Source organism: Hyalella azteca, unplaced genomic scaffold (genome assembly GCF_000764305.2).
Source record: "Hyalella azteca isolate HAZT.00-mixed unplaced genomic scaffold, Hazt_2.0.2 contig7253, whole genome shotgun sequence".
In the NCBI taxonomy this organism is placed as follows: Eukaryota; Metazoa; Arthropoda; class Malacostraca; order Amphipoda; family Hyalellidae; genus Hyalella; species Hyalella azteca.
In genome coordinates, this window is record NW_025937381.1 from 378,078 (window position 1) to 404,535 (window position 26,458).

The 26,458-nt window shown below is 38.3% G+C and overlaps 1 protein-coding gene across 1 annotated transcript; it reads left to right on the forward strand.

The window, feature by feature from the left end:
- Positions 1–2,674: 2,674 nt before the first annotated feature.
- Positions 2,675–23,819, forward strand: LOC108664292. The gene is made up of 15 exons (XM_018150859.2): positions 2,675–2,923; positions 12,420–12,478; positions 13,112–13,259; positions 13,935–14,126; positions 14,690–14,822; positions 16,268–16,481; positions 16,820–16,957; positions 19,413–19,632; positions 19,841–19,899; positions 20,129–20,276; positions 21,534–21,619; positions 21,945–22,050; positions 22,482–22,614; positions 22,895–23,102; positions 23,471–23,819. Exons 1-15 carry the CDS (start codon positions 2,710–2,712, stop codon positions 23,618–23,620), a joined length of 2,208 nt encoding a protein of 735 aa, XP_018006348.2. The 5' UTR covers positions 2,675–2,709; the 3' UTR covers positions 23,621–23,819.
- Positions 23,820–26,458: the final 2,639 nt, after the last annotated feature.

Here is a 26,458-nt window from a genome sequence, read left to right on the forward strand (position 1 = left end):
TTCCTCTATTTTTGTATAAATAATCACCTGCTGAATAAAAATTTGGGACTGAGTTTTGAAAAGTTATATTATAGGTAGAAGGCAGAGCAAAGGAATGTTCATGTAATGACATTGTTCATTTTAGGATGTGCACTTGGTTCAGAGTTTAATATTAAATGCACCATGCAAGTGTTTCATTCCAACCTTTCATTGTGCTATCATTTGCACGGCTTGTTTCATGTAAGAACTTTACGAATCTCCGTGGAATGCCTACGACGCTCCATGCACGGACGCTAACTGATATCTAAGAGTACCGCTCAATAATAACGGGAAAAAATGAAAAGAAAATACCATTTTAATTTTGTTCCGTGGTGGCACGGTGGATTTTGAAAGGTTTCACGGCGAAGTACTTTGAGAGGTCCGATTGATTTAGATTTCATAGAGATCTTGTAATTTGTGTCAAATATTGATAATTGGAATATTTTTCCAGTCGTAATGCACACAAAAACAAAAACGGCGCGCAGTTTCATGTTATAAAATTTTATAAAATGTTGCCTTTGTTAGTGCTTTTATTTGTGTTCGTGCACGGTCATCTGATTCTAGATGAGGAAATTTTGTTGGCATATTTTTGTTTTCCTTACAACAATATAAAAACGTTGTAGTTTTGTTCAGGGATCTAAAGGTCCTAATTTCAGCGATAACATCTTCAATTATAATCTAAACTTTGGTAAGGACTCTTACGATATGCTAAGCTTGATAATTTCGAAAAATATTATATGGACCTCGAGTGTTTGATTTTTTTACATTTACATGTAATAATGGTCATTCATTATTTCATTTATTTCCGAAGGCCTGTTTTAATTATTGTTTTTAGAATTCACGGTCATATTAAAAGGACACTAAAATTTGTAGGACATATACGTAGCATCTCCTATAGGTATGTTCCAATACCTCAGGTATTTTTTGGTGTGGTCGGTGATGGTGACGTTGGTGCTGCTCGTGGCGAGAAGTGTTGGTGTGGTAATGTTTCTCGTCGCCGGATTCGTGTCCCTGTTTCTCGCCGACTTGACAATCAAAACGAAGGAAATTTATTTCAATGTCCGAGAAATGTGCACCATCTTGCAGTTCTTATTACCGGTTAGTTTAAAAACTTTTCCGCATCGTTAAATGACAACGAAACGAAATACAAATATTTTCAATGTGATGAATTATCATTTCGATATTGATATCTTATGGTCGAATTGCCTATTATTAAGGTCAGAATATTATTAGATCGTGAAAATAATTCGTGTGTACAGTATGTATATTTATATATGTTTTTAGCGCATTTTCTCATTTATGGAGAAAGGGCTGAACTTCGTCTTCGTCACTCGTTGTGATGATTGTTTCATCGATGAACTTGATGATATCAGGCATGTTCTCAGGGTGGTCAAAATCGAATTAAGGTGCATCTTCAAGCCTTCACTTCGAACCTACATATGAGAAAATATCACGAAAATACATAAAAATTAAAAACCCACCCCATGGCGCAACTCAGGTCCTGTATTAAGGACCTGAGACCAAGACCTGGGTCATGTTACATATTTTTGGAAAGGCCAATTTTCAACCAATCTAAAACTACAATCTAAATCACGACACGTTATGAAAGTATTCTTAAAATCGACGAAAACGTGGAGTCACAGACTTAACAAAGATTCATGATGATCAGAATATCTGCTTCCGATGCGCAGAGTTCTTTTTACCTGTAACTCACTTGTTGGGAAACTGATAAATACAATAAAATCATTTGATAAGGCTAAAGAATTCTGTTATTTGCATTGAAACGATTTTATGCAGTAAAATCTTCCTTACATTCTTCAACATTCATGTGATATAATATCATAGGGTCACTGTCACTTACCATGATGATTACATAAAAAAATTGGCGGCGTTAGCCTTATTTTACAATTCAATCAAGGGGTTAAGCTTTTTATATAGGCGCATAGTTTTTAAGTTCTTTTTACAAGAATTCAAGAAGTGGATGCTCGTGAAATACGGCTGCACGATTGTCAAAAAATTTAACGTGAAGAAAATTGGCATAAGGATTAATCACAATTCATTCTCTGTACGTGAGAAACAGGAGTGCATTATCAGCATTTGAGATTGAGAAGTCAAATTCATATGATTGTTTTTCTACAACAACAAAAATCTCATCTTGATTAGAAATATTGCATTTAAAATTATGCAGTTATATATTTCAGGATGAATCTTTGTTCGTTTGAGACCATGAGAAAGAATGGCGCTAAGGTGTTCATGGCAGTAGGCACCTGAGGCCAAGGACGCGTACGGCGCAGACTTCTCGCGGCACAAAGCAGATGCGCGGCGTTCATGGCGCTCATCGATTCCACCGGTCAGCCGCCGGACAAGATTCATGGGGTCGTTGATGTTTTCTAAGATGATTCCCGTAATAATTAATTACCCTTTCACGAACAAAGCTCTAAACTAAACCCAGTGATTGAAGAACATACAAAATATTCTCTAGAGAACATAGAAAATTGGAAACTTTTTGCTACAATGAAGCATAAATTTAGCCTAAAAATGGCAGGCATATCGTCGTGTGGCTCAAGCAATCTTATCGACGGCCATGCACTTGAATGTCCACTCTGATCGAGATCTTGAATGTTCACTCAAAAAGGTCCATTCTTTGCTTGTCTATCTTCACCCTCGCACGCAGAGTTGCACTTCCCGAACATGGCTCTGATATGGCCAAAGCAGAAGCATTACTGCGCTACTTTCTTCGTTGTCTGGGCTATGCTGTACATGCTGAGCTGCCACTGGGTTGTAAAGGGACTCGCTGTCGGATTTTTTAGTCTGTACGTTGCAGATTTGGCTCTTAAAATACATGAAGATTTCTTCAAAGAAAAGACGTACATCAAAGATAACGAGAAGGCTGTCTTCATTACAGGTGGGCATGCTAAAATAATTTTTCATTAAAGTTATTACTTCCAAGTAATCTGTCCGATTTGAAACGAATTTTCAACTGATGACTGACATATATGAACTGATTGAATGTTAAAATGACGCATTATCTGGATTCAATAATAAACGCCTTTGCATATAATCGTTTCTATATCTTTGTAAATTCGGAAAAGCTATAATCAATATACCAGCATGAACAATGGATCCTCTTACTTTACGTTACTTAGATCTATTTGCACGGCTTCTTCTGGCACCAGAATTTCAAACGCTTCGAAGGCAGTCGATCTCTTTATTGCTTACAGTTGTTTGTCGACACGTCAATCCTCGTTTCTAATTATTTGTCATTCTAACCTACCATTGCATTGTTTTTATCTTTCATATTACTAGTCGTCCATTACGTAACCACACTGATAACATTTGAAGTCTGTTTGAGTGTTCGATGAGGAAGTTCATAAATTTCGCGTTATCAATGAATTTGTTTTTAATTTGGTAAACAATATATTTAAATATACAGAGAGTAAAATCCATTAATTTGATTAATTCTAACAAACCGGAATAGGTCGCCCTTCTTTTTGATAAGGACAAATAAAAGCTTAATAAAACATCGGGATAACTATAATAAACCAAACTTATCGAAAAGTTCAACCTAGAAAAATCATCGATATTAGAGGCTCACTGGATAAATAAACAATTTAAAACTATAAATGAATTAAAGCTTGACCTATTTCCGCATTGGTCTCAATTTTATTTTACTCTAAACTTTTTTGATATGACAATGTTTTCACTAACAAATTTCTGAACTGTTAATAAATGTTTTATTTTAATTTATAAATAAATACGGCCCGAAGAGCCGACGCGAAGTAGTTGTAGTTCTTAGTCACGGGTTTGAGCTTTCCATTTTGAACACGGCGATAAACATACAATTCAGCTCTATGCATACCATTTAACATCAGGAAGAATAAAAGAAGACAAAGTATATTTTCTATATATACCAAGAGCTCACCTTGAGACACGGTGCCCGTTGATAGACGGCAGCAATCAGATAAAAGTTCGCATGCAACGAGCCTCATATCAAACAAGTCATGACATTGAGAAATACAACATAGAATAATAATCAACAATCATTGTTAATCAACAGGGTAGCATAACATATCTAGATAATACGACTACAAATATGGGTGCTATAGAAAGAAATATTAATTTGGGAAAGGCATGGCAGGACTGACTGGCGAGGGTTTTGAATGAAAACCATTATTTACTGAGCTTTCTTCAAAACAGAATTCAGCCCTCAATTGTCTTCAAAACTTATTCTTTCGCTATTATTTCGTCGTATGGATTCATATAATTCGGCTTGTATTCTAGGTTATATGATTTTGTGTGACTGTAGTTCATCGATTCCAAGATCAGCGGTTCCAAGAGTGTCTATTGCAGTCTTTCCTCACATCCCTATCAAATTTTCGATTCCTGTCAGCCGTTGGCTTAAGGACGCCACAAGCTCGCCTAGCGGTGTAAATTAGTGGATCTATGTTTGCTTTATGTTAATTTGTTGTACGAGGAAAATAAGCGCCTGATTAGGATCCGGTCTATTCCTTGACAACCGTGGGGCGACTGCGGGGCACGCGTATTTGGTGCCTGATACGTTCGGGACAGATACGGCCGAATCTGAAAAATGCGTTGAAAAATGCCCCCTCCTTGCCTCCTTTATGGGGGAAGGGAGGGGGCATTTGAATCTCTGTACGCTTTATATATATGAGCAGACTAGACGTGTATCATCGCGGCACAACGAATCAAATGGCATGTAAACACGAGTTTGAAACGGGAATAATACCAGCTAATACAACTCTCAACCCCAACTTTCCACATAACCCACAACATTCTCTAATATTTACCTGAATTGCAAGACCCTCGCACTTTGCTCTAGCAAAACAATCTACAATATTCACCAGCAGTCAGCATTCTCACACATTTCCCAAAACCAAACATTCTTCAATATGCAATAGCACTCAACGATCAGCATTCTCCAATATGCAATGACACTCAACGATCAACATTCTCAATATGCAATAGCACTTAACGATCAACATTATCCAATATTCAATCCCGCTCAATATTATCCCACACTATCCGTGAATGAAATATTCAAACACTCACACCCGTACCAAACATTCCTGCCTATTGCGGGTACCAAACATTTTCCACATACGGCAGAGCAAACCATTCTCTCACCTTAACCAGTATTAAACATTCTCCAATATTCGTCATCACTAAACAACCACATTCACATATACTGTTGAGCATTCTACGGCAAAAACCCTTAAATCAATCCTCAAAGTTCTCCCAAAATATTTTGCAAACAGCCTAGTGTATCTAGTATGTACAGGGCTCAATTATAACCATTTTAACATAGCGCAAATTCAATACAGTAGCTAATTCCTGTGTTCCCAGGTAGGAAGTACATAAAATGTAATTAATTGATCGCGATAATGTAATTCAGAGTAAGACGACACCCGCGCGCATTCACATCCAGTGTAATTTGCTAACGACTCGTTATCTTTCGGCACGTCACCGTTTGTACGTTCTATCGAATTGATTTGCACGAGTCTATTAAATTCTGCCTACAGTGGTTGTGAAGAAGAATGGGTCAAATGCTACCGTCTAAATTCCAGCTGGAACTTGTGACATTCCTAACATTGCCATGTTCTATGGAAAGTTCGTAAATTTATCCTCTAATAATTTGTAATTCTTCGAAAATCACCCAATTCATTATACTTCGATTTTACTCTGGTACCAAACCCAATGGTACAACGAGAAATAAGCATATTATTACAGAGAAATAGCAACTTAATTACTTACGGAGTTGAGACCACGATTTGGATCCTTGTTTGAACGCGTTTCTCTTGCAGTGGCACGGTGACTGTTTGACTAGTAAAGACTAAACCCAACCATGGAGACGAACTCTTGAGTGAACTGGCATTTCCATACATGGATCCAGCTTTCTCGATGAATTAGAAATTAAAACCTGAAGTATATGGACTCAAACAGCTAAAATAACATGATCATGTCAGCATATACCTCAAGTTAAAAATTTCCATTACTGCCAGTTCCTAAATATTTGAAGCTCTGAATAAAGTAGGTAATATTGAACATAGGTAATAATGAACATGTATTATGCATAGATGTTAAGAATGCTAAGAATGCGGCGCCGTGTTGCGAGACCGTGGGAAAGGTCGTTTACATTGAAGCGTTGGCGCTCAGCGTTGCGAGGGAAATTCCTTTCGAAGGAATGTACTAGCGTCAGTTCGAGGGTTAGGCTTAAGTGTGCGCGACTCTAGCGTATATAAGGACTTCAGATTTCGCGCCAGTTGTTGTTGGTTCTACGACGGAGACCGTCACGTAACGGCTGCGGCCGTGAGGCCGCGGTGTTACCACTCGGCAACCACCTGACAAAACGATAAGTAATGAATACCGGTATCCTGAACCTGAACGTAACGTAAATTTGGTGGAGTAATCACTCCGATTCACCAACTTTAAAAGATATGAGACGATAGGAAACGTCTCTCTCTATATATATAATATTCTTTTAAAATCCCTATTTAATCAGCTCAACTGAGTTGTCTAAGTAGAATACCGGCGGGTCGGGAGCGCAGCCGTGCACCACCAATTTTGTGCACCAATAAGCCTTGAATCGAACGCCTTGGATCTCTTCGGAAATCCATCAATCAGCCGTGCACCACTTGGCTTTGTCCTTCTCCGGCCTTGACCACCACCTGCCGTGCACCACCAGGCCGCGGATCGAATCTGACAACCGGGCATCGTTAAATTACGTAATTTTACGTTCACCGCATCTGAGGTTAGGTTTCAGATAGCATAGTTCTGTTCCAAAATTTATCGTCCTTCGACAAGTGGCCGTTCGACCGAGGGCTGGTTCGACACACGGCCTAGATACGGACGGCTTGAAGTGTTGAAGGCTACGTTCCGGAAGGCAGGAATCATGATGGTCCATTACATCCAGGGCAGTTGTGGTCTTCGGCAGGCGACCCGGCGGGTCGGCTGCCGAAGACCCCCAATCACGCCCTGGATGTAATGGACCATCAAGATTCCTGCCTTCCGGAACGTAGCCTTCAACACTTCTGGACAATTATATCTAGGCCGTGCGTCGAACCAGCTCTCGGTCGAATGGTCACTCGTCGAGAGACGATAAATTTTGGAACAGAACTATGCTATCTGAAACCTAATCTCAGATGTGGTTAACGTCAAATTACGTGATTTAACGATACCCGGAAGTCATATTCGATCAGCGGCCTGGAGGCCGGAGGAGGGCAGAGCCGAGTGGTTCACGGCTGATTGATGGATGTCCGGAGAGGTCAAAGGCGTTCGATTCAGGCTAGTGCCGGTATTGGTGTCGTGTTTTTTCAATTAACTACACTTGCAGAACAATTGTACAGGAAAACTAAGAATTTTCTAGTTTCTAATAATATTCAGCTTTTTAAATCTCTAATTTATAATCTATTATACTTCACAACTTACTTTTCCCACTATTACTACAGGATTGAAATGAGCAACGTTAGCCGTTCAACGTGTGATCATCACTAGGATCACTGGCGAACTAACGCCGGGCGCCGGCAAGCAAACAAACGTGCAGCGGCTTCTACGCTACTCGCTCCCTCAAGCTGCATCACGTTAAACAGGAATAATATTTAAACATTTAACGAGGCTAGCAACAAATTTTGCCCCGTGAACATAATAAATTAGCTATGAGGAAAAAGAACCGTAAAGCACTGACCAGGTTTTGTCGTTGAGGTTGTTTGAACTAATGACTAAACTTTTTTTAATTCGTTCAAAAAGTAGTTAGGTGCCTGAGCAGAGTTACGTATGTTATGCATGACACTCCCGCCCAGTAACGCCCAGTAACCGCCATTGAATAAGATCATAATTCACTGAGGGAATTATGTTAACCGCACCACAATACGATACAATTGTGAACCTTAACTGGAAATATTGAAATTTTGTAGACATTGTTTGAATAACCGAAGGTACACTGTTCAATGCCTGTTATCTGGCAATGCAATGTCATCACAATATCAAGCAGTTTCATCCCAAATCATAGCGACCTGAACATTTTATAAATAAATTACTTATAGGCCCTGAATGCAAAACCGAACGTTCATCTGCTGCTTTTTCTGCCAATCAACAGCTTACATATCAGTTATGAATGTTATGATAAGAACTTGAAATTAATCTGTTCTAGCTACAAGCATTGTTTTTTTACCGCCACGTACTTATCAAGTATTTTTCTGCTCCTGTACCCCTTAATCATGTTTCCATGCCTTCAAGCATCCTGTGGTTTTTAAAGATAACCAAATAAATCAAGATATTTTTGTTTATGATTAACGAAATTATTATCTTACAACACGTAAGCTTAAAAAATTGGTAATATCAATTCTCATTTCATTCCATCGTATGTCTTGACAAACGTACGTGTACATACATCGACGCCATATGATGAGCGGGAGCTATGGCCATGGCTCGATCAAATAACAGCATCTGATCACAGAAGCCTGGCCAGCTGCTTTTTTCGGTCTGATTACGTATATTCGGCCTATCGGGCAATCGACTCCACCAATCGGCTCCTATATAGCCGCTGATTGCAGTTAGATGGCCGATAGGCGCCTGAGTCACCTCTAATAAGAGGCCCGTTCAGCTGGCTCAGCCGCGTTAGTCGCTAATGTAATTTTATAACTATTACTAGGTCCAATAACTCCCCTCATAAATAAGATATAAGTCTGAAATTTGTAATGCTATCCTGGCTAATTATTTTTAATACGTAGACATTAAGATAAATTATGTAAACTTTTTATTTCAACTGTTATCAGGGAGGATGAAATCTTGCACCCCGATATTCGTAAAGCGTGTGATTTTTCTATCAATTTCTCGATATACGGCGGTTTAACTATTTATTCTTCATTGATCGCTACCTCAAACATTTCTGAATTATTATTCTAGTATTATATATAAGCACTTGAAGCCCAAGGGTAGGTGAAACATCCGTAGATTAAAGCACGACCAGACAGCTTTGGTTGTCATACTCTCCTGCAGGCGCCGGCAATAAATTTTGTCTTCAAGGTAAACATGCACTCTTCTTTCACAGCCACTTCGCAGTCTGGTCTATGAGCGTCATGGTCGTACATATATGAGCATTAGGAATTTGGTGCATACAAATTGCACCTCATTATAATAAAAAAATGCACCTCAAAAAAATAAAAAATGCACCTCATAAATGACAAGGGTGAGAATATTCATGTCATGAATTAAAAAAAAAATATTATATTATGAAATACCAAACGAAATAAGAATTTGCGTTCCGTTACTACATCAACGATCAATTTACCGCCAATAATTACTCTGTGATCTTTTGAGTAATAACTACCAATTACTTCCAGTAAAAATTATATAAGAATTAGAATTAACCAGAAGCAGTACATTGTACATGGTTAGTGATTACAGTATAAGCTTTCATTTTCACTTGCGTTTTTCTAACCTGTTCACTGCTTTTTAGGCACAAATAATGTTAAACTGTTGAACTGTCTGAACATTTCTCCATATTTTACCATATTTCATGATTTGAAATTTCTCGCACTTAATATTGCGATTGATGTTTCTGGAAGAGCTTCTAATTAAATAAATAAAATCATAACAAAATAATCCGTTTGCTACTAGTAAAAATATTGGGAGCGATATTAACGATGGTGTTGTTCATGAATTCATGAGTACATATTCAAATAACGTTGATATTTTAATGTTACAAATTGTAAATTAGTTAATATTGTTATGTTACAATGATGACCGATGCACACTGATGACTGAACCATACTGATGACTGATGCATACTGATAACCGATGCATACTGATGACTGATCATATATTATTTCAAATAATTGGATCCATCTAAATTTTTTATTCCTGACACGCGTTTCACCATCGCTTGGTTGTCGTACAGTACATCGCTGTCTGGTTAATAAATTAATCATTGAATTATATGAGTTGGAATATAGCAATTTAAATTCTATACGTACATGATCTGTGCAGTAATGAGAACATTCACGTAAATGTGTAAATTTTTATCAGAAGTTCATCAAAAACGGTTAAGACATGCATTTAAATTGATATTCTATTTCTGTAGACATTTTTTGAAGTCTAAAAATTACAACAATACATTGCACATTGCTTAATAATCTGTAATATTAATATCAAACGGAATATTATTATCAGCCCACTGAATTATTATCATACTGAATTACTGATTTAAATTATTATTACTGTGATTGTAAAAAGTATGATTTATATGATAATAAGAGGCAAAAATAAATAATTAATTTTAAAGCAAATAACAGGAGCGAAAACCATAATGATGCGAAGTACCATGGTACGGATTACAATTGTAAAAAAATTTGCAGCTTATTTGCGCAACTGCTACATTAGCATTACATGAGACCGCACGTTCAAATAAAGTTTGTATCCTAAATTATTGAAGTCAAAACATGCCCAGTAGTTTCTGAGGGAACCGCAAGCACATAAATCTCTCTCTCGGCGCTGTCAAGTGCCTTCTCTCCTTCCCAGACCGTGGGTGGCCAGCGGTCGGCCAGATCAGGTTCGCTCCGGCCGCCCGCTGGCAATTCACCGGCCACCTAAAGCCGCCTCTTGCCTAAAACAATAAACCTTGAGGCCTGGGGTGCGTTAGCCACAAATATGTGGCTAAAGTGATAACGAGACCAAGGGCTGGTGACGGCCGAACTTACACGCGAGTGCAGATTTTACAAAGATCTGCTGGTCCCAGGGAACTCCGACTTCAGGGAACTCAATGCTACAAATTAAAAATTAGTTAAAATTTATAATTATAATATAATAATTATAAAATAGTATTAAATATTATTTAAAAACCAGCATGATACATACATAATAAAAATTACAGAATAAAACTGTGCGAAAGATTTCGGTGTAATGTTGTCAACCTCAGCCTGTTACTAGTGTCAACATGTTAGTGGTTACTTGTTAAGTTGTTACCAGTTACCACTTGTTCTTGTTGGGGCGCATGCCGGAGGCCTGCTTTGCCATACTTCACACTTAGTTCATATTCCTTTCCATAGGTAAGAACGCTAGAGCGCATAACGGCCTATGAATTCAAGTGCTCAAAGCCATAGCGCCAATTGTCCACAGCCACAAAATAAGCTTGCCGAAGGTAAACATGGCCATACTGCATCTGGCCAAACCTCATCTGGCCGAACCTCATCTGGCCTAACCTCTTCAGGCCTAACCTATCCGAGCTGCAACCTTTCTCCACCCAAAACAAACCTGAGCGGACCTAACCTAACCTCATTGGCTGCAAGAAGTTAGAAAGGCGGTCCAAGTGTGCTGGTCATTGGCTGCAAGAAGGTTGTGAGCCGGGACAACGTGAATAGGTTAGGCCAGAAGAGGTTAGGCCGGAGTAGGTACAGCCGGATGGGGAACTGCCTGCTTATGAGCGAGCATGCTAAAGCAGTGGCTGAAGGCCTACGGTGCAGTATTATCTTTCTGTAGTGTGTCGCTTGTCTGGATTACGGAGTTCAAGCGTAGTCTGCGGCTTCTAGTTCTGAGGCTGAGTAAAGTTAATGCATGGTGAGGCTTGGCGTTGGCTCCAGCGCTTATTTAAGAGTAAAATTTGTGGCCTGCGGCTGCGCCCCTTCTTGTTCCGTGCCAGCTGCCACCACATGTCCACGACCATATCACGAACATCAGCCACCTAACTTCAGTTTGCTTACGGTCATTTTTACACAGTTATTTTTATGTTTCACCTTCCCTACATGGATGTCTACTTTAATCTACCAATCTCAAAAATTATCCACATATATACAAATAAAAGACAGATTTTATATATGTATATGAGGATAACTTTTGAGATTGGTAGATGAAAGTAGATATCCACGAAGGGAAGGTAAAACATAGAAATAACTAACTTTTATTTACTGTATTTAACCCGTACTATTTAGGCTAGGTTAATTGCAATAAAGTTGCATTGATATGTTTTGAAAATGTTTTAGTATCATTAAATGTTTATGAGTAAATCCCAATAGCAGAACAGTAAATATTTAGAGATTTTCAATAATTTTGGCCATTGTAGCGGCTAATGTAGCACGCTACATTTTACTGTAGCGGTAGCGGTAGCGCCCGCTACAATCTAGTGGGTGTAGCGGTAGCGGAAGCGCCCTCTACATTTAGAGCATGTAGCGGTAGCGGTAGCGCCGCTACATTTCAAAGTAGCGCTTCCCAGCTCTGCCGGTTTCAGCTTGGTTGTAATATCAATGTAAGAATAACCCGACAAAAAGGAAAATATTATGAGTCCCGTTTTCTGTCATATAAATTAGAAATAGTATGACCTAATGTGTTGCCTCTTTCTTCAATTGAACGGATTAGATAATACTTCAGTCCAATGTTATTTATTTCATCAGGATGCGACTCCGGCTTCGGCAACAAGCTGGCACAGAGGCTCGCGAACATGGGCTTCACGGTAATATCTAAACGAAATGAATTTAATTATCGCGAGTATTTCATGCATGTTGATTACTATAACTATCACTATCACCGACAAATATATTATACCGAGTCACGGTTGTTCTGTCACGACTGCCAATAATTTTACGTTAATGCCAGTTTTTAATAATTGTGATATTATATGATACGGCAATTCAAGATTTGAATCCGCGTTAATTACTAAAGATGAATAATGTACGAAGTTATTATCATTGTAATTTGAGTGTCGTTTTACACGGTAATTTAATGTCCTGGCAATTCTTTGAAAATCTTCCAAGCTGCAAATCATCTATAAACACAAATATTTTTATACCAGGAACAACTAAGGAAAGTTTACGAGTCACAACAATTTGCTCGTATTATCTGTCAACATAAATATGTCACACATCTTGAGTTTGATTGTACGGCATATTTTACCCGAAAATTCAGTTTAAAAATATGTAGTCAAATTATATTTAACAAGTGCAGAACAAAGCTAGATTTGCTCGCAAGTCCTAGACTTTTTACGTCTGTCGACGTTGATGTTGCCTGAAAAACAATCATGGAGAACGGTCGAATAATTAAAATTGACTAATTAATAAATTTTCGGATAATTATAATCAAATTACAGGTGTTTGCTGGGTGCCTGTATCCTGAAGGTTCAGGCGCGAAGGAGCTAGGGAAGGATAAGAAAATCGTCGTGATCAAACTGGACGTGGTCGAACAATGCGACATCGAAAACGCTGTACAAGTTGTCAAAGAGTATCTGGATAAATCTGGTAATAAAAAATCTGAGATAATTGTACGAGCAATCATTGGAAGGGCATTGAAAATTGTATAATTATTTTGTGTTTGCAGAATTAGATAATATATTTTATATATAACCTGCATTCTATGACTCATTGGTCAGAATAAGAGACGTTTCTTCTAGTTTTTTAGCAATAAAATGTCAATGGTCTGTTATTGATGGTATAATGTTTTGCATTTCGTGTATTAATAAATGTTCAGATTTACGTTTATTGACGAGTACTAAATTGCCCCGGTAAGATTATAGCCTATTTAATTATCTAATTTTATAGACCTAAGCTATAGTACATTCTTTAGTTACTAGAGAATTCCATGTCTAAATATTTTTCCATTCACTGACAATTACTTAGAATTGAAAGTAGAAAAATATTTATAACGATTTTATTAATCTTTAAAAGCGATGGGAATCATGAAGTTTTGAAAATTTTACGTTACGTTAAGTTACGTAATCATGAAGTTTTGAAAATTAAAAATTAAATTGAAATTTAATTTAATTTAATTGAAAATTAAATTAAAATCCATAAATTTAGACATCTGCCCCTCAGTGTATCAGTCATATATCACAAAATTTGACATGATACCAAGCTAGGCTTTAATTAAAAACACAAACAAAAATACTATATAAAAGACTAAAAACATTGACGTAGGACTCAAGCTGTGGAGCATCGTGAACAACGCCGGGATCGCGTTGGGTGGTGAAGTAGAGTTATTGACGATGTCGACGTACCGACGAGTGCCAGAGGTGAACTCGCTGGCGCCCGTGGCCGTTACTAAAGCCTTTCTGCCCTTGCTGCGTCAGGCACGAGAGGGAAGGGTAGTCAATGTCGCCTCCATTGCAGGTTTGTCGAAAAAGAGATTTCCAAAATTAAAATAAAATTGAAATCTCTTCTTATTGAAATTTGGCGATTTCAGTGCAGGCTATGCTTCCGCCTTCCTGGCAAAAATATGAGTCATTTGAGTTTCTTTGGTGGTATGTATGGGTGAAGAAAATCCATTTAATGTAATATATGTATGTGTATTTCAAAAAATTATTAAAAAACTGGAAAATATGGAAGATCCATATGGTTGTTTACATCGCGAAGCAGTTTACCATAAATATTAAAAAAATAAGAACCACTTCCGAAAACGGCCATGATTTTTTTAGCGATAAATTTAAAACTCAGATAGGAACGTGGTGTTTAAGCAACATTTCCATTGCCAAAACATTGCTGGTCCCAAAGAGCGGACCAGCAGTTCCCAACTACTTGATGAACTCGAATGGTGCTGCACAAGAAACTGTATATAGGGTAAAGCAGATCTATAACATTTCAATGGCAATGGGCTGTAGCTGAATTTTCTTTCAATGTTAATTGTGTTTGTATGGTTTCACGAAAACGTAAAGAATCTGTTACCTGTTGATCAGGACGTTACACTATGTATGGCCTCACGGCCTACTGCATGAGCAAGCACGCAGTCGTAGCCTTCAGTGACGGACTGCGCATTGAGATGAAGAAATGGAACATCTCCGTACATACGATAGAGCCCGTGCTCTACAAGTGAGTAAAACCTTTTTTCGTCACCTTATTTTTATTTCGAAATATTATATTTAACCCGAATAGCACATTTTGTCACCTCATTTTTACAGGTATGAAATTTTGTATTCAAGCCGTATAGCACAGAAGAAGAAATGGTAACATAATAGCAAATTTCCGTTTTGTCAGTTCTCTGCGTGGTACACAGTGACATTAAATGCAAGTCACCTCATAGACTGCCACCTATATAAGAAAGTAGCAATGAATATTTCAATAATTCTTTTTCTTCTCTATTGAAAAGTGCTCACTCAATATTATACTCATGTATGGGTTGTATATTGGTCTGATTTTCTTTGAACTGTCGTTCAGTTATAGGAGTAGAATTCATTATATTCGATACAGTAGGGTGTAAGAAAAAATCAATATTCAGCATCAAATAATATCGATTCAACATAGAATAATAAAGATTCGATATCGATCAATGGATATTCAGCAACGATTAATGTAGATTCGATGTAGGTCAAAGGATATTCGATATCGATTGATGCGGAATCGGCTTTAAGTACTTTAGATTCTACATCGTTCGATGCAGATTATTCGACTTTACAAATTATCGGGTGCAGAAACTTCAAAAACCTTCGCTGAATCGGCATAGAAAGCTCGCTCTATAATCGGTGTTGCGCACCGCGACATTGCCCTCCACGTTGCCCACTCTGAATAGGGTTTCGTCCTAGTCGACCGAGCAAGAATCTGCATTAATATTCTTGATTGAACCTCATCAATCTTCGTCGATCGATCAAGACCTGTTTGACTGGGTATTTAAGCTCCTCTCAGACATTCATCGTTTTGTTAATCCAGTGTTTCAAAAACTATAGCCTGCATGGGAGCGCAGCCGTGCGTCACTAATTTTGTGCACCAATAAGCCCTGAATCGAACGCCTTGGATTTATCCAGACTTGCACCAATCAGCCGTGAACCACTCGGCTAAGTCCTCCTCCGGCCTTGCATGAAACCTGCCATGCACCACCAGGCCTCGAATTGAATATAACTTCCTGGCATCGTTAAATTACGTAATTTTACGTTCATCGCATCTGAGGTTAGGTTTCAGATAGCATAATTCTGTTCCAAAATTTATCGTCCTTCGACGAGTGCCCGTTCGACCGAGGGCTGGTTCGACGCACGGCCTAGATATGATTGTCCAGAAGTGTTGAAGGCTACGTACCGGAAGGCAGGAATCACGATGGTCCATTACATCCAGGGCAGTGGTGGTCTTTGGCAGGCGACCCGCCTGCATATACCACCAATACTACACCTTTCAGGTGGTACGCGAAGACGTTCGATGAGAAACCGATAGTGAGTTAGTAATTTTTTTGCCTTACGAAATTTTTTTTTTTATTGCAGATAATCTGGCTACGATTTGCCCATATTTCCGCAGGCGACACACAAGTAATGTCTAAAAATATATTTCAGAACGAACATCTGCTCGCTTGATGCCTTGAGGCTGAACGACGCTAAAGTGTGGCAGGAGGCTCCTGAAGAAGCTAAAGAAGCGTACGGCAAAGATTTCTTCGACGTCCGATGCGCGGCGCACAGTGCGTTCGTCGAAGCCATTAGTCGGGCGCCAGAAAAAATTCACGAAGTCGTCGATGATCTCGTGGACGCCGTTGCCTCCGAGGCACCAAAAGTTTGTGGTTTTCCTATCCAAAATACACATTCTCAATCGAATATCTCCCTTAAATATTTAGAAATCTTGCATAACAATACTAGTATTGTATTTTGACTGAATATGGCTTCAATTCAACAGAAATTTCCATGCTACGTTCCAGACTTAATTCTGACGTCTGTTCAGTAAGTTCGTGATATTGACGGCCACAGATAATTCATGTATAATATTAGAAACAACATGAGTAGTTTGAGACACAACGTGAACCACATATTTTTGAGAATTAGAAATAAGTAATTAAAACGTTTTTAAAAATCGAGTTATTCCAGACTTTCTGCTAAAGAATTTCGTTGTTTCAGATCCGTTACCTGCCGAGCCTGTCGAACAAGATTTTCCATCGGATTATGAACCAAATGCCTTTCGAGATTCAGCACTGGCACTTCAGCAGGTATTGCCAAGCCCTCACGCCAGCCAAGGCAACCGTTAACTCACTCCAAGCACCTTAGTTCCGAACCGCTGAACATGGTTGCATTCACAATCGATCCTTTACGCATGGCCTCAAGTAGGAACAGTTATTATTTATCATTTCTGGCCAGATGTAGGATTTGGCCACAGGCAAAGGCGCTGTCAGTGCTTCACATTATAGAAAGCAATGAATGGAATAACATAAATTCGGAGCGTGTGCTACACAATATCTCGAAGGGAGCAAATGTTCGTAAATACACAAATTTCTATATGGTTAGAAAACGTCTAACATCATTCATATCGAATACAGATTAATTAAGGGATGCCCAAATAAACCATGGAAAGTCAATGGGCAGTGAAACTTGGGCAGGCGTTGACATCCCCAGCATATTGGGTTTCAATTTACTTGACAAAATACTTTTGATATCCAAGAATCATGTTTAATCCTCTACTGGCTTAATTTTGTTTCGATTTTAGCGAATGAAATTCGATTTTTCTCTTTTCTGCACAACTGAAGAGATTAAATTTTTATACGATGCTTATAATAATAACTTGTACAATAATTCCACTATTTCTGTACAAGTAATCACCTTCTGAATAAAAAATTTGGGACTGGGTTCTGAATAGTTTCATCGGCAGAGGCAGAGCAAAGGAATGTTCATGTAATGACATTGTTCATTTTAGGATGTGCACTGGGTTCAGAGTTTAATATATATTAAATGCACCATGCAAGTGTTTCATTCCAACCTTTCATTGTGCTATCATTTGCACGGCTTGTTTGATGTACGAGAGAAGAACTTGACGAATCTCCGAGGAATGCCTGCGAAGCTCCACGGACGCTATCTAACTGATATCAAAGTACCGCTCAATAGTAACGGCAAATAGGTGAAAGAAAATATCACTTTAGTTTTTGTTCCGTGGTGGCACGATGGATTTTGAAAGGTTTCACGGTAAAATACTTTGAGAGGTCCGATTGATTTAGATTTCATAGAGATCTTGTAATTTGTGTCAAATATTGATAATTTGATTATTTTTCCAGCCGGAATGCACACAAAAACAAAAACGGCGCGCAGTTTCATGTTATAAAATTTTGCCTTTGTTAGTGCTTTTATTTGTGTTCGTGCACGGTCATCTGATTCTAGGTGAGGAAATTTTGTTGGCATATTTTTGTTTTCCTTACAACAATATAAAAACGTTGTAGTTTTGTTCAGGGATCTAAAGGTCCTAATTTCAGCGATAACACCTTCAATTATTACTTAAACTTTGGTAAAGGCTCGTACGATATACGAAACGAGATAATTTCGTTTTTTTTTTACATTTATATATAATGGTCATTCATCATTTCATTTATTTGTTGTTTCAGGATGTTGACTTACTTGACACCAATTTGCTTTTAACAAAAGTTAAAGCAAATGATAAATGTATTGACGTTTGTTCCTTCGCAAACGGCATTTAACAGAAAATATTATAAAAAATCCATATCAACGATGTTGAGTAAATATGGTAAAGAATTTATGGTAATGAATTTTTATCTGACTAGCCGAATTGCAGTGAACAACACATATAAGCTGTTCATGCGCTTTGCATCATTTACGTTGTTAGATGCTCAGTATATACAGTATTTATATACTTCGTTACAAGCTCAAGTTTTTTTCATAAGTTTTTTTAACAAGTAGTGTATTTCATTAAAACAGGAATACAAGTTAATTTTCATAAGAGTGAAGCTTTAGGACGGTCACTCTAATGGCATCGAGTCACTTAATTGCTTATCAATAAGACAAGAAGAGATGATAGCCGTGATATGGTAAACAAAAATTCAGCCTCGCTGCTCCAGCAGTGACTTGTGATAGCGTGCACCGTGTGCTGCAGAACACCGTGGAAAAGCCCTTCATCAACATTAATTATATATTTTGTGGCCATTCTATGTGGAAATTTCAAACACTGCCTAGTGATGATTATAAAAATTGAATAATAGAAGCTGCATTTATGAATAGTTCAAGTGATGTATTGACAACAATAGCAGGATATATTTCGTTGCTAGTACGGTATCCAATGAGTGCGTATTATCATGATTCGATTTTGGTAACAAGCACTTGAGTGCTCAAACTTTTTTTTGAGTGTTTAAATTAATTCAGTAAACTAATTAGGCTGAAATGATCAATCAAGCATCTTATATGTTCATTGCATAACCTTTCCAATATTTTGCATACCGAGTATTTTTAGCTTTAGTGTCCTAGTGTATATCTATCAGACTGAAATTGTATATATTATTCCCAAGAGGACATTTTGCTATATAGTTGTATCATTAGTGACGATTAATGAATGCATCATTAGATTGTGGTGTCGACTTTGCACGTTACTACTTGTTCCTTTGATTTCTGTTTTATTTACAATATATATTAATTTCCGAAGGTCAGTTTTAATTATTGTTTCCCGAATTCACGGCTATATTAAAAGAACACTAAAATTTGTAGGACATATACGTAGCTTCTCCTAGGTATGTTCCAATACCTCAGTTATTGTTTGGTGTGGTCGGTGGTGGTGACGTTGGTGCTGCTCGTGGCGAGAAGTGTTGGTGTGGTAATGTTTCTGGTCGCCGGATTCGTGTCCCTGTTTCTCGCCGACTTGGCAATCAAAACGAAGGAAATTTATTTCGATGTCCGAGGACGCATGCAGAATGTGAGCCACCTTGCAGTTCTTATTACCGGTTAGTTTAAAAACTTTTCCTCATCGTTAAATGACAACGAAACGAAATACAAATATTTTCAATGTGATGAATTATCTTTTCGATATTGATATCTTATTGTCGCTTGGCATAACATTAAATTCAGAATATTATTAAATCGTGAAAATTAATTAATAATAATTAATTAATTATAAATCTGTTCCTTTTTATGATTCAAACAAAAAATCAGGATGCGATACTGGCTTTGGCAACATGCTGGCTCTGCGGTTGGCTGACCGAGGCTTCCAGGCGAGTGTCTGGAGACGAGGGATAATGCTGAATAAGATGGAGGTCTCAGTTATGATTATCCCAATAACCTTCTGCACTTCCTGAATATGACATGTTGCAGTACAACATATATGAGCAGATTCTAGCTTTGGACCTTATGTTCATGATATCAATTTGAAACCGATTTTGAAAATGTTTAATTGTTTTTAAAGAAACGATCCAAATTAAAAAATATATATTCTCTTCAAAGGTATATGCAGGGTGTCTCTTTCCCGATGGGGAAGGTGCGAAAGCTCTGGCCGAGCGAGCCAGCATATCTGTACTGAAGTTGGACGTGTGTAAACAAGAGGACATAGATACTGCGGTTCAGGTGGTCTCGGGAGACCTGCAGAAGAAAAGTGAGTAAGCGATTCCGCAACTGATATTAATAAGCAAGCTAGCTTTGTAAGAGAATTAGGTTACGGTCGTTTATCATCAACAGCTCCACAGGTAGATTCGAGTTCAAATTTATAATAGTCAGTGCTCGAATATTTTCTTTGTTACTTTCGTAAAAAACGTTAATTTGCATAGCTAAAACTATTTTATGGTTAAAATTTTTCGATAATAAGGGGCACTGGTGGTGCTTCTTCTCCAGTCTGCAACGTATTAGAAAGCTTGTAGCGGAAGCCAGTACTGACGACCACATCTGTCCACCACTAGTTTTACCAGCCAATTATATGGTAACGAGGCTATTTTCGACTTCCAGATTTTTCTGGTTGTGGACGCCAGTGATTTATTCAGAAATCAGACCACAGAATACGCGGCAATGTCAGTCTCTACCATTCTTATTTCGCATACACGCCGAACATACCTGCAGGATTCATTCATGCAGACTCCCAATTCATCATTAGTGGATTGTGACACGTCTTAAAAACTAGTCTCTGATATTGCTTGCAAAGTAAACATGATAGCAGAAGATAGAATCTCTTTTTGCCATGATATTAAGGCTAATTCAGCTATACTGCTGAAGTATTTGTTGATGCATTCGTAGTCCTACAGTTTATTTTATTAAATCTCTATTAGGAGAGTAACCGTTAGCGCAATATGGGCAAGATTGCAATCGAAGTACATTGATAGTCAATTCATACATAGAAATGATTTAAAGCCAGTAGAAAATTTGAGTGACATATCAAAATTCCAAAAAGGAAAAAAAAACGTTTCTACCAAAAATACATAAGGTGCTTCAAAAAAATATTTCCGATCAGGCCTGTCTGTATTTCGAACGCTAATATTAATATGCAGGGGAACTCAAATGATCCGAGTTCAACATGCCCACTTCTTGACCGCACGACATATGATGTCTATGCGGTAGTAAAATTTTTTACCCTGAGTTACATATTCAGCTGATTTTATTATGCGCTTCCTCAGATTATCCATTGTTGTTGGTTGCGGAGGAACATAAACGGAGTCTTTGGTAAATCCCCACGGCCAAAATAACATACAATAGCAATAGGTGACTTTGTAAGCAAAAAATTCGATGTTACATCTTTTTTGCGATGCGGTCGATCCACCAGACACGAATTGATTTATTTGATTATTTTCATACACACTTAATTATACATAACTTTTGGTGCATTTATAAGTGTTTTATGTATTTCTCTTCGGTCGGATGCGAGAGCTGCAGCTGTGGAGTGTCGTCAATAACGCCGGCATCGCCATCATGTCGGAGGTGGAGCTTGTGCCCATGGCTGCTTTCAGGAAGGTCGGTGAAGCAGAGGGGATTGTAAATGTCGAATTAAATAACTATCATAGATAACGCAGAGAATAGGACTATTGAGAGCCGAAAGTGTTTTTTTTCGAAAAATTGTCGAGGAGTGTAAATCAATGTTATTAAAAGTGCAAAACCAGTCAGCCGTCACCATTAGCAGTGTCTAATTATCATTATAGGCTGGAAGACGTTACCCACAGGGCTTTTACCGAAACGAATACGAAATGGGCAGAAATTATTCTTAAAAATATTTGAAGCATAAAATTGGATTGGATATAAATTATTTAAATCAAATCATTATTTAAGTATCCTTTCCTAGGTGCTGGATGTGAACACTCTGGGGCCTGTGGCGGTGACGCAAGCCTTCCTCCCATTGCTCCGCGCCAACGGTCGCGGCCGCATCGTTAACGTCGCGTCCATGGCAGGCAAATATCGCTCGTTTAAAAAAACAATTCGATTAAGCGAATGTGATAGTGATAATTTATGTTAATTTGTATATCATGGTAATCAGAGGCTGTGCCGTTATGGGCCTCTGGATATGAGACCTCAACCGTTGCGATTTCTTGGCCAATCCCGGGAAGATCTCAGATTGGGAATTTGCAGGGGATTTCCCAACCGGGACCTCAGCTAGGTTGGGATTTATTGGCAAATTTTCAAGGTTGGAACCAAGCTTATTGTTTGCAAATCGTTCGCATCCTCGTTTTATTTTACAATGAAGGTTGAGGAATTTCATTAGTAGGATGAAACTCTGGTGTGAATGTTCATGAAAACGGGCCATTTTTCAGAATGTTAAAAGGTAGATGATTTCGCTTTTTCGAAGGTGCAATTGATGTGTAGTTGATCTAGTGTTGATCAGGACGCTTCACGATGTACGGCTTCACGCCATACAGCATGAGTAAGCATGCACTCATTGCGTTCAGCGACGGCTTGCGCATTGAGATGAAAAAGTGGAACATCTCCGTACATTCGATCGAACCGGCGCTCTATAGGTGAGTCTTTGGTCTTAAGTGAATATTTTAAATGTTATATATATGTTGATAGTATTCGTAGAATCACATGGGATAACTGGCAGCGCCAGACGGAGTTTCCAGGAAAGGGCTAGCTGTCATGTAAAACGAGTCTGTGTGAAGTACATAAAATTAGAAGAGGGTTTTCTGTCTTTATAAGGAGTAAAACGAAGTAAAACTAACTAACGAACTAGGCACGTTCATTATCTAAACAAAAGTTCGGCGCTAAACTCATAAACACACACATACAATTTTTCAATAGAACGCCCATCGCCGACGAGAACAGGATGCGCGCCTCGCTGGAGCAAAACTGGAGTGCCCTGGGCAGGGAGGTTCAGGAAGCCTATGGTGAAGCCTACCACTCTGCCATCGTGAAGAATTTGTGTGAGGATTGCAAGAAAACTGCCAAGCCAGAGGTCACTGAGGTTATTGATGACATGGAGGACGCTGTGGCTGGCACCAATCCACAGGTGAGGAAGTTGGTGTAAGACAAAGGAAAGTCCTTGCGTGCCTCTCGAAATTTGAAAAATAAAATTATAAATTCTCTGACCGCCACCTGAACGTAGCTGGAAGAGGGTATTCTAGGCATAGACGACGCCGTCACAGTCATTCGTACCCATAAGGGTCACAATCCAGTAGAAACAGAGGACACGCTGTCAAATTAGCTAAAACCAAATGTTTGCCAACATTTTTCGTTCTATTTGCATTCAAATTCGAAGTTCGATTAATGACCAGAGAATATTAGAACTTGTATAAACAGCCAAATTTCACAATCTAATATTAAAATCCGAAGTTCTACAACACCCAATGCTGAGTGTTCAGTCCTCATGTTGAGCAGGTACGCTACACGCCTGGCAATTACACGAAGCGTGTGGTGAGGATCTTCAGGGAGCTCCCCATCTCAGTCACTGACATCTTGTTTGCTCAAACACACCCAGCTGTTGTGCCTGACATGGCCAGGAACCAAGTAGGAGTCGTTCAAAATTAATTTTGAAAAGCATTCATCTTATTCTCAATGTATAGCAGTGATGGTAAAAACTACATCATCTAGAGCCTAGAGGTTCCTTTAACCTAACTAGGGAGATACCTAGATACTCTTACCTATTCACTTGGGTCGCGAGCATGGTTGAATGATCATTTTTCAATTAGAATAGAATAGAAGTGTCGCACTGAAGAAATAGGCCCATGGCCCGTTGCCAATTCTTGTACTTTTCGTGACTTGATTCACAAGGGATCCGGCCTTTTGAACCCGATCTTTCCATAACTGACGATTGATTGAGATAGCTGCTGGACTTATTGCCTGGTCCGTAATTTGCTAGGCATTTTAAGACTGAACATATGCTTCTGCGTAGCTTCGTCTAGCCTGTTCTTGAAGGCGTTCGATCATACTCGGAGCGTCAACGATGCTATCAGGGAGGCTGTTCCACATGTCGGTGACTTGATGCGAGAAAAAATGTTGTCGCATGGATGTGTTACAACGCAGGTTTTTTAGGTTATAGCCGTGGCCCCTGGACTCAGAGGTGGGCAGTAGCGCGCTACATTTTCAGTAGCGGTAGCGGTAGCGGCGCTACATGAAAGGCAATGTAGCGGTAGCGGTAGCGCCCGCTACATATTTAAGTAGCGATACGTGGTTTTGCCGTTACAGCGCTACCGCTACATTTATAGATAAAGCCTTTAGATTTTATTTAATAATATTAAATATTATTTAAAAACCAGCATGATACATACGTAATATAAATTACAGAATAAAACTATACGAAAGATTTCGGTGTAATGTTGTCAACTTCAGCCTGTTACTAGTGTCAACATGTTATATAGTTGTTACTTTTTAAGTTGTTACCAGTTACCACTTACAGGTATTTTTTCATGTTTCAGTTTGCTTAAAGTTATTTCTAAACAGTTATTTTTATGTTTCACCTTCCCTACATGGATGTCTACTTTAATCTACCAATCTCAAAAATAATCCACATATATATACAAATAAAAGACTGATTTTTTACATGTATATGTGGATAATTTTTTAGATTGGTAGATTAAAGTACACATCCTTGTAGGGAAGGTAAAACATAAAAATAACTGTAAGTTTTATTTACTGTATCTAACCCGTACTAGTTCGGTTAGGTTAATTGCAATAAAGTTGCATTGATATATTTTGAAAATGTTTTATTATCGTTAAATGTATATGAGTAATTCCCAATAGCAGAACAATAAATATTTAGAGATTTCCAATAATTTTGGCCATTGTAGCGGCTAATGTAGCGGCGCTACATTTTACTGTAGCGGTAGCGCTCGCTACAATCTAGTGGGTGTAGCGGTAGCGGTAGCGCCCGCTACATTTAGAGCATGTAGCGGTAGGAGTAGCGCCACTACAATTTAAATTAGCGCTGCCCAGCTCTGCCGGGCCGGTGTTGGTTCTGGTTTCAAATTCTAGTTCTCCTTCTGGGACCTTGTATAAGCCATGGGTATACTTGTATACTTCAATGAGGTCACCACGCAGACGTCGATAACTGAGGCTTGGAAGCTTCATAATCTTTAATCCTTCCTCATAGGACTTGCCTTTCAGGCCCGGAATTATCCTTGTTGCACGTCTTTGAACACTATTAAATTTTTGTCCTTTTCAAATTTCGGTGACCACACGACGTTTCCAAACTCTAGGTTCGGGCGCACGACAGCAACAAACAACTGCTTCATCGCTTCTGCATTTAGGAACCCGAAAGAGCGAAATGTTATCAAAATTTGACTTTTATATTAATTTTGGTGCCGAGATTCTTCATCAGGTATGCGAACCGCAACGCAGGGCTGTGTATTATTGTATCAGATCGTAGCAATGAACGGCATTAATTTAATTTCAATATTTCGACAAACTGATGCTATGAGCAACTGTTACAATTGTTTTTTCGTCAATAAAATGCCACCGTTTACTTCAAATTGTCATTATTCACCAATAAACTCGTAGTTGCCTGAATATTTGCAAGGTTCTAGTAGACCATGCAGTAGACTTGTGTAGCGGCTAAACTCGGTGCAGAACATGACCCCGCCGGTATATTCGGCCAACCAAGTTTTTGTTACTTGCCAGGCTCCAATGCGACTGTATACACGTAGAATATATAGTATGTAATGAATTTTAAAAAATACCTTAGAATAAATCAAGACGATGTCTGATATTTGAAATTACATTTATCGCGAAAAGCTGCAACTTGATCACTGAGCACAAATTGGATAAAATAATTATTACATTTTAAGAATTTGATTGGGAATAATCCAATGTCACATTAAAAAAATATAAAAAAATACGTACATTCTCAAATTACAAAAATCTACGGAGTATGATTAAATTGCTTATTTTTTTGGTATTCAGGTGAGGATAATTTACAAAAAAAAAACAAGTCATTTGAAATGATAAAGTAGTTGGAAATATGGAACTCGTTTATTGCACCATCTCCTGTGAAATTTTATTACACTGAACCCTAAGTGAAGTTTTGCAGTTTCTGCCATTAGTTGGCTATAAAACCTACACAATGGTTCGACACTGATTAGTTGACTGAAAATATGCTTGCGGGCTGGTAAAAACGATCAAAAATGTAAATGGGAGACAAGCTTATATTTTCAATGAGTTCTCATTCATTCAACATAGTCTTGAACGATAAAACTGTGTATTTCTACGTAGACCAAAAAATTCTGCTTATGGGCTTAAATTTTGCTTATAGACTTAAAACAGTGAGCCCATAATTGTTGCTATTGTTAACCAATACGACATTCAACAATAATTTCTTGTTATTTCTTTTACGTAATATGTCTTATTTTTGTTTGCCTGAATTTAAACTCT